A 9,078-nucleotide genomic window follows, 5' to 3' on the forward strand; every position below is an offset into this window, starting at 1 on the left:
GGTCAGGCATTTTTGTGTTCGTCCTCAGCTACCTGCTGCAGTGCCTGGTCCTGCCGTGCTTTCTCAGCGGGCTTTCTTTTCCCACTTTGCTCAGGAATGTTTGTACCAACACAGAGAACCGAAGGTATCTCCACATCGGATATCATCACAAGGATCGTCCGGGACTACGATGTGTATGCCCGGCGCAACCTCCAACGAGGATACACCGCCAAAGAGCTGAATGTCAGTTTTATAAATGTAAGTACACTGATCTGCGTTTGCTTCTGAAACACTCTCTCCTAGGACCTCAAATGTAGAGTAAAGGTTAAAGGATATCTCCCTCCTGTGCTTTTAAAATATCTGGGAAGAACTTAATTTAAAAGAAACAGGTAAGCTTAAGGTAGTTTTAATTGCTGCTAGTAATTAGCAGCTTCATTTCCATCTTACACTTTCACATTTTTAACAAAGCTGCTGCTCCCCCTTCCTGCTGGAGCTGTAGGTGACTTAATGACACACTAGAAAGGAGCCGACCCCACCACCACAGCCTTCTCTGCCTAAGGCATGATTTCTTCCCTTATTCCCATTGTGAGAAGGCAGCACAGAGAGCAAATATTTTGATAGTCAAACTTTCTCTACAATGTGATAGGATAAAAACAAAAAAACCCCACCCCAGTCACTGAGCAGTAAGAGTACTAGAGGAAGCTAAAACGTTTTTTGAAAGACAAGTGCGTTAGGAAGCTGGCACGTAAATCATGCTGAAGAGATTAGAAGCCACAACAGGTAGGGCAGGGATGCCATTTGAAAAGATGGCTCGAATTATTCAGCTTCCATGCACAGAACTGCACCTTACCCTCCCAGTGAGGAGTAAACGCTTAACAGAAATGAAAGTTTGCTTTCCTTCATTTTCTGTTTCAATTCTTAACTTAAGACCTCGAGATAACCCACATAACTGAAATCTTCCTTGTGACTGGGCTGGCTCACAGCAGGACTTCCTACCTCTTTCCCTGGAGCTGGGAAACCCCCTTATGAATGACTGAATTGTGTCATTTCATGAGAGTTTTGTTTACTTGTTTCTTGCTTTGAAGTCTGGCAGAAAAATCACAGATCACAGGCCATAAATATTTATTGAACTGTGCTTTTTTTAAGACTTCTACAGCTCTAAAAAGTCCTGCTCGTAAGTACTCCACCCCAAAGGATCACTATTGCAAATATTAAGGCATGCTGAATGCCTTGGGATTCTCAAATTTATCCTTCAGTGGCTCTGAGGTTGAGATACTGTTGCATAAGGTATGCTTCCCCCAGTCTCTAATGTATCCTGAAGTCTCTCCTGGCATTTGGTTATTTAGCTTATAGTAATTTAAATGCAGAAATACTAATTTGCACCAGGGGCTGTTTGTGTTTCAAAATAAAAACAACCCAGGATTTCACCAAGACAGAAATGTGGTTTCCTTGTTAAAGAAAGTCTTGGTCACTATTAGGTGCAAAGCAAGTTTGGTTTATTTGGACCTTGAAGATTTTGTTTGTCTTTGCAGCCAACAAAGGCATTTCATGAGCTAGAATAAAACCCACCTCAGCACTAAACAGTATTTGTTTTAAAAGTAAATTCAAGCTCCCATTAAATGAAGTTCACAGGAAATTAAAAGCTGATAGTGATCTGTGCTTCTACAGAGACCATTACACCTTCAAGGGCACAGCATTAGTTTGCTGTGTGTCCCGTACCTTTGATGAGCACAGAAGCATTTCAGGACAAAAGCCCTTTAACCCTGAAGTAGTTTAGAAGCTTGGCCTGACTCTAGCCCCCTACCATTATCTTCTCTGTCCTTCTCTTGTTCTGTGTGACTTAGCAATTAGCAGTTTGATCTCTTTTCTATCAAGTCTGCTGGCCACACGCTACTGGCCTACGCACATCTTTCTGTTGCTGCCAGAAGCTCCTGTATTAGCCAGGCTTGGAGGTGAAGAGAGTTTTCCTTCTGCTCTGAAGAAATCTAACCAGAGAGACATTTTGGTCCAAGTTATCATCCAGGCTGGCAACTCAGCAGTGGGCTGTGTTTGCTAGGAAACCCAGGAAGGTTTGCCTTTTGCTTAAGTTTGAGCTGTTAATTTCATAAGATTCATAAAATTTTCAAAGTGCATTGAGTTTGAAAATATGGAAAGATTCAGGTAGTGGATTAAACACAAGACTTTTGAATAGGTACCTTCTGCACTTCATTCCACAAATGTTAAATTTGCATTTATAAAAATAATGTGGGAATAGTGAACCAAGGCCATATGTATTAGGATACATTAATGCAATTTTTTTCTTCTTCTCAGCTCTCGGTGGCTAATTATTTCCAAGTCCCTATGTATTAATCTCTGACCACACTTTTAAAACAGGAGAAGAAATACCGCTTTCAAAACCAAGTGGACAAAATGAAAGAAAAGGTCAAGAACGTGGAAGAAAAATCAAAAGAATTTGTTTACAAAGTGGAAGAGAAGAGCCATGACCTCATTCAGAAATGGGAAGAAAAGTCCAGGGAATTTATTGGCAACTTTTTAGAGCTTTTTGGACCTGATGGAGCCTGGGTAGGTATTCTGCCATCCCAGGAAGCCTGAGTGGTTTTTATTTATCTTCTGTAACACAGATCAAGAGCATATTCTTTTGCTGCAGTCTTAGTTTTAAAAGCCAGCACAGTGGGATAACGCTAAACCTGCTTGCTGAATCCAGTAACACATGCCAATACTGCAGCAGGAGGATTTGCCGCTTCTGGCTGTTGCTTCTTTGGGATAATTTCTGTCTTTCATGAAGGTGCGATGCTGAAGGTGATACTGCGTTCAGTAGAGCTGCATAACAGCAACACATGAGCAAACAGGCTAATACAGTCTATTCTCCCCATTAACACTAAGTGAGACCACACAGACACCAGGGAGGAGTTAAACACTGAAGATGGTGAGGGAAACAAGGACACAAAGTTTTTCAATAGTTCTCTTCATGCTCTGTACTCAGAAGTAGAAGACGACAATTTTCTAACTTTCAAAACTACTGATTTAAAGTTCCAAGAAATTATTTTACATGTCGAGTGGCCAGGCACATCTAACTGACTGCAAGCAACTGAAGCACTACCAAAGCTCTCCTCAGTACGTGCTGGGTCCACAGAGTCTGTTTGCCAAAGGTCCCCAGGTGCTTTGGAAAGGCAGTTGAGAGGCTGTAACAGCATCCTTCTGGGGAGAAATCCCAGGGCCTTACCTGCTCAAACTAAAGTCATGCACTGGGTGGTGAGTCTGTGACACTTGAGAGCCACAAAAGAGCCGTGGCTCCCACCTTTCAGTTCTGATAGCTTGCCAAACCTTGAGAAGCTTTGTTTTCTTGTACTACTTAGCGTCGCTACACTGAAACCAGTAGCAAAGCTTAATTTGAATGTAAAAGTTACCGTTTGTTTCAACAGACCTTCTTAGACCTTCCCGTTGGGAGTTTCTGAAAAACACTGTCCAAGCCATATAAACAAATAGCTTATTTAGCAATTTGTTCACTGACATCACCCTTTTTTCTTGGGGAGAGGAAGAGGATAACTCTTCTGATGAAAAGCTCAGATTTACCTGTGTTGACAACATCCACATGAAGCTTCCTCTGTGACTTATTCTCCATAGAGCTTGGCAGGTGTTCCCCATGTGGGATGGTCCTGTGGCCAAAGATGTTGAATAAATAAAACCAATGCTAACAGAGCACATGATACGCAAAGGAGGTCAGATGAGTTTGGCTGTGCAGAGAGGAAGAGAATTTAAAAGCCTTGATCCCATTCCCTAGCTTTAGCCACTCAACACTACACACTGGTGGCATTTTTAAAAACCTTTTGCTGATAAAACGTTTTACCAAATTCAGTTAGAGAAAAGCTGCTCTGCAAAGGTCTTTTAGAAGCTGGGGGTGGCCTCCTGTTTCCTGAGTTAGTTTGAACCACAGAGAAGAAATCTGGTGCAATCACAGAACAAGAGGATTGAAATCTCCTCACAGTGTTGTAGGAAAAGCAGCAGTGACAGTGAGCTGAGAGGTGGTGGGAATTTTTAAAAATCACTTTGAGCCTTGGCAACAGGAAAGACTTTTAAAACAATGATAACTTGCTATTAGTGTCAAAACTGTTATTAACATTAATTTACCTTATCACTGTTAGTTAGATGTTGCTTTTAATGTTGACATTAAAAGTACAGGAATCATTATGGGCATGCTGGATTTCTAGATCAGTAATTTGCATGCCATTAATATGCTATTATTATTTCACAAATAATTATTATAATATGCTTTATGCTAGCATCAATTTTCTAAAAGTAAGGGCCACGTAACCCACAAAAATCTGCCCATTTGTGAAAAAGGTCAAAATGTCAGTTTACAGATGTCAAGATGTCTATAATTCATTGGCAATTTTGCCCACCTGTGCAATCCCCTGTATGTATTTTTTCTGCAAGAGAGTCACAGAGAGGTCAGAAGTGACGATTCATGTGGCATGAAACTTTTGTTCTGGCATAAGAGAGGACCACTGTGCAGCCCAGCATGGAGGCCCTAATGGCAGAGATGCCAGTCCACAGAAGCAGAAAGCAGCAGGATTCATTCCACCTCCTCTTGGACGTACAAGTGGGCAGCTGCACTTCAGGTCAGCAGAGAGAAAGCCATTCTCACAGGGTAGGGTTTCCATGCCAGCCTCCCTCAGAAGTGTCCCTTGAGACAAGGTGTCCTTTCAAAGGGCCAGCTTCCCTCTGCTCAGTGCACAGAGAGAGTCGGGGATGGTTGCACTGAGGAACAGCTGTGTCACTTCAGACATCAGCAGGGACTCAGATAAGTCTTACAGGTTGCAAGGTTGCAACTAGAACCCAGGGACAGTGTTCAGGCCACACCGCGCGTCCGCAGCCTGGACCTGAGCACGGCCTTGAAAGAATCAGCAGCTCAAAAGCAGCGGTCCTCTGTAACACCCAACTGGCACTTGTTTTGTAGAGCAAAGGAGTATCAACGGGTAGGCAATAAAATTCAGAAATAGGCAAAATATTTTTGCCCAGTAGCAAGTTTGCCAAAAGCAAAGCATTATATCCTTAAACGGGTTGTGTGTACCTGAACTTGCTTGAACCAAGGCTTTGAAATTATTTTCCCACCTCTGGTAAAAGTCCAGAGTGCAACCAGCCGTGTCTGACCCTCCTGCACTTCAAGGGAGCCATTAACAGTTGTTCTACTTCTTCAGCACCCAACGGCCCCAGGAGCAGTCCCTGTTAGGAAGACCTTGCCTGCAGAGGGCATGACTTAGTGACCCTGCTAGAGCACAGCTGGAGGGGAAGAGTCATTCTGGAGGCAGGTGAATTACACCACCGCCTCCTCCTGCGGCAGTCATTTTAGCCAGCGACCTGGTGGTTACAGCACTAACACAGGAGGCAATTCAGACGGGCTCGGCGCTTACCCTGCTGAAGGTGTGAGTGTACCAGCTTGTTCAAACAAGCTCTTTGCTGAAGCAGGGACCGGGAAGTGGGTGTCCTATAGCCTGGCTGAGGGCCTTAGCAGAAAGCTGGGGTTCTCCTTTCCATCCCTGGCCCATGTGTCCTGAGATACAGTCAAGTACGCTCTCCCACACGGGATGCCAGCCAAGCTGGCCACTTTGATCTCCCCCAGCACTGGTACCTCAACACCACAAAGCACCGTGACATCACTGAGCTTTCTGAAGTGGCTGGTATGGTGCCAGGGGCAGGAGGGAATCAAAGTGTTTTGCTTGGCCAGGAAAAAGATATTTCATATCAAACATCTTTTTTTTTTTGTTGGGGGTTATCTTCAGTGAGAGGATGAAACAGGCTAAGTCAAGCCACTAAAACCTCCGTTTCTGTGATCTAAAGAGAAATTCTGCACTTCTACCACTGAATTTCAACAGGCTCCAGGGCTTTGCCAGCCCTGGTGACATCCTTGCAGCTCTCAGCAGCAGAAACCCTCCCCCATCTGAATGCTTCCTGGCACCATTCATCAGGAGCAACCACCATCTGCTAACTATTGAGATTTTAGGAAGCCTTGACTATTTTGGACCTAGCAGTAGTGCAGGGGTAGGTTACACACCATGAGTCGTTATGCACGACAACATGGCTAAGCGTAGCTCCAGGCAGGAACTGTTCTGTCATTCTGCACTGCAGCGACATCCATGCTCTAAAACCAAGTTAATAAAGGTCAATGTGATAAAGAGATAAATTGAGTGAGGGAGCTCACAGAGGAACAGTTAAGTTTGGTATTTGTGCTCAATCCTTAAACCCCAGGATTAGCTGATGGGAAAACCAGAAATCTGATGGGAAAACCGAGCATCTGCCCCTCCGCTGGCAGGGAATACTGAGTTTCAAAGAGGGGTAGGAAGAGCAAGATGGGCAGTCACATGCACCTTGGCTGGGAGGAAGGTCATCACAGAGCAGAGTTGTTGAAGGGGGAACGGGAGGAGGAACAAAAAAACTCCAGCTGAGAAAGCCTGTGGCCTGCAGCCGCCCAAGCAGGCAAATCCAGAATACGTTCTGCAAAAGTATTTTGCTCTCCGACCTGAGTGGAAACTTAACTTTGGGCTGGCTCTTCCATTCCAGCCGAGCATCGCCTGCGATCCGACCCCCAGTATTCCAGCCAAGGTTGAGACTTCTTGTTCCCCACTCCAGGAGGAGCAGCAAGGCACGCGCGTTCAGCGTTTTCCACCTGAAGCCTGCAGCAGCCACGCAGAACGTGCCAGATCTCCTGTAACGCAGCCCAGCAGCCTCACGCAAGGCCACGTAGGCACTAACGAGCAGCAGCACTCGCCGTAGCGTGGCATATCGCTGGGCTGAAGAGGTGGTCTCTTCCACCGCGCCAGCTCTGGCAGGCCTGCGCTCAGCTTTACAAAGCAAAAATGACAATAAAGCCCAAAGCAGAACACAGAGCCTGCATGTGTTTCTCTTTTTGACAAAGACATCTGAATTCTGACATTCCTACTCCCCAATTTAAGGGTTTGGGTGGTGTCTGCTCCAAGAAGCTGGGGAAGTAGCTGCCAGTATTTGGCAGGGACTGGGCCACCTTCCTCGAGAAGGGAAGGAGTAAAAAGGCTGGGCTAGTCCTGGAAGCTCAGCAGGACACAAGTGGTCTGTCCCAGCACGCTAAAAGAAAAAGGTCCTGGGAACAAGGAACATTGGGAGTTCAGGCAGAAAACTTGACTTTTTGAGAGAGTGTGACCAACACGTACAAAAAATCCAAAGGGAGTTCCCCCTAGCTGGATTAGGACTATAGACAGTGTTCTCATGCTAGGGGTGTCCCATCTAAGAGAAAAACCTTGTCATGTAAACCCCACTTTTATTACAAGCACAGCAGGAGAGGCAAAGGCTAAGTGTGGGCTGAACTGGCCCTGCTTCAGAGCAGAGGTATCTCCTGTCTCCCTGCTCTCTCACAGGTGAGAGGCACAGTGCAGCATGGTCCCTGCCTGCCCACAGACATACCTTCCTCTCTGTGTGTTACTCAAAGAGCATCTTGTTACTTTGCTTTTCCAGAAGCAGATGTTCCAGGAACGAAGTGGCCGAATGCTCCAGGCTTTTTCTCCCCGGCAGAGCCCAAACAGCAGTCCTACGCGAGGCCGTTCTCCATCTCGTTCTCCATCTCCGCCCTGGGTCTTCAATAAAGCCTCTCCTCCCTCTTCTCCAAAAGCTGCCTCTGCCTCCCTCAGCAGCATGAGCGAGGGAGACGAGGATGAAAAGTAAGATAAAGATATATTTTTTTAACCATGAGACAGAAGAACAAGCTATGAACTCAACTGCTGGATGGGGAGAAGCGTGAGGAACATCTGGGGTATCTTTGACAGCAGGCAACGTGCTCTGGGAGATGATGCTGAAAACAGACTGGAGCACAGCAAGGGAGATCTCAGGAGGAGCTTATCCCATCCCCGCTCTCTCACAGTGCCTGGAGGCCTGGCCAGCAGTGCTTGCCAGACACGATACCGGGGACTGACAGAAAAATACACACCTTTGTGCAAGCTCCTGTCCATGTGTTGCTGCTTACAGCTGCTGCAGGCAGGCCAGGCTGGTGGGGAGCTCTGCACTGAGCGGCACTGGCAGGAGGAGCCCTGTTGGCTCCTGACCCGGACCCGGCACACAGGCACGTGACGGCTGCAGCCCACGGATGGAGAAGATGCAGTTGTACCAGACCCTGCTAACCTTGAGCTCTTCTGGCAGGTGAAGGAATGGCATTGCTGCAGCAAATATGTTGAGAAACAATAAAATTTTACTTTTTTTCCTTTTTAAATGACATCTGCCCCAGCCCCCAAACCATGCCAGTGAAACGGAGAAATGGTGAAAAATGAAATGTGAAATGGTGGAAATCCATTTAATATATCCAAGCTATTGAATGCTGCTTGTTGACCAAGCGTCTGTACGGGGTGTATGTAAAAGAGTCGGGCTGTATTTGCTTTATCAAATCGCTCTCCGTGTTCCCAGTGCCTGAACAGCTGCCCGATAACTTCTGTTTCGCTCCCTGGCTTTGCACTTTGGAGGCAAGAAAGTAAACGAAAAGACAGCCCTAGCTGGAACGTGTTGTCGTAGGAAACAGGTAGTTTGAAGACATGGGTGATTTTTACTGGCGAATTCTAAAAAAAAAAAGTGGGATCCCAAGGCCTCGGGACACGGCCTCCTAGGAAACGCTGCTGCTCCCTGCTACGTATCACCAAACGACGAGCACAACACCGCTGCTGTCCTCACACGCTACTCAGCTGGTTAAACAAATTTCTCAGCAAAATCTGAACAAGATGTGTTCACAGACACCCTGCTGCCGCAGGGGTCCCGAGGCCGTTCCTCTACACTAATGTAGAGAAAAAGCTGGAAAAAAAACAATGGAAACCTGTTAAACAGGATTAGGGATTTTCTTCCTCTGTCCATGACGCCCCTACAGCCCCTACAGAACCACAGAAAAGGTAACACGAGTGAAGCTTTTCCCTCCCCTCAATGCACTAGTTGGTCTCCTTCCAGCTTGGCAAAGCCAGACCTGCCCGACACCTGGCTCCACCGTTCAGTCCCGCAGGCGGCACTGGTGAGGGGGCTGCAGACTTGCGGGATTCCTGAGCACAGGGGACCCGCAGCCCCCAAAGCTGCCCGGCCCCGCAGCTCAGAGCGCTG

At 46.4% G+C, this 9,078-nt stretch overlaps 1 protein-coding gene across 1 annotated transcript in view; it reads left to right on the plus strand.

The window, feature by feature from the left end:
• PCYT1B (phosphate cytidylyltransferase 1B, choline) overlaps positions 1-7,671 on the plus strand; it is a 31,136-nt gene extending 23,465 nt beyond the window's left edge. Inside the window, exons 6-8 of the mRNA XM_086608859.1 lie at positions 95-237; positions 2,353-2,541; positions 7,465-7,671. Coding sequence (XP_086464985.1) covers positions 95-237; positions 2,353-2,541; positions 7,465-7,671 — 539 coding nt within the window. The remainder of the gene's footprint in view (positions 1-94; positions 238-2,352; positions 2,542-7,464) is intronic.
• The last annotated feature ends 1,407 nt before the right edge of the window (positions 7,672-9,078 follow it).

This window comes from Tauraco erythrolophus, chromosome 1 (assembly GCF_009769465.1).
Source record: "Tauraco erythrolophus isolate bTauEry1 chromosome 1, bTauEry1.pri, whole genome shotgun sequence".
Classification (NCBI taxonomy): Eukaryota; Metazoa; Chordata; class Aves; order Musophagiformes; family Musophagidae; genus Tauraco; species Tauraco erythrolophus.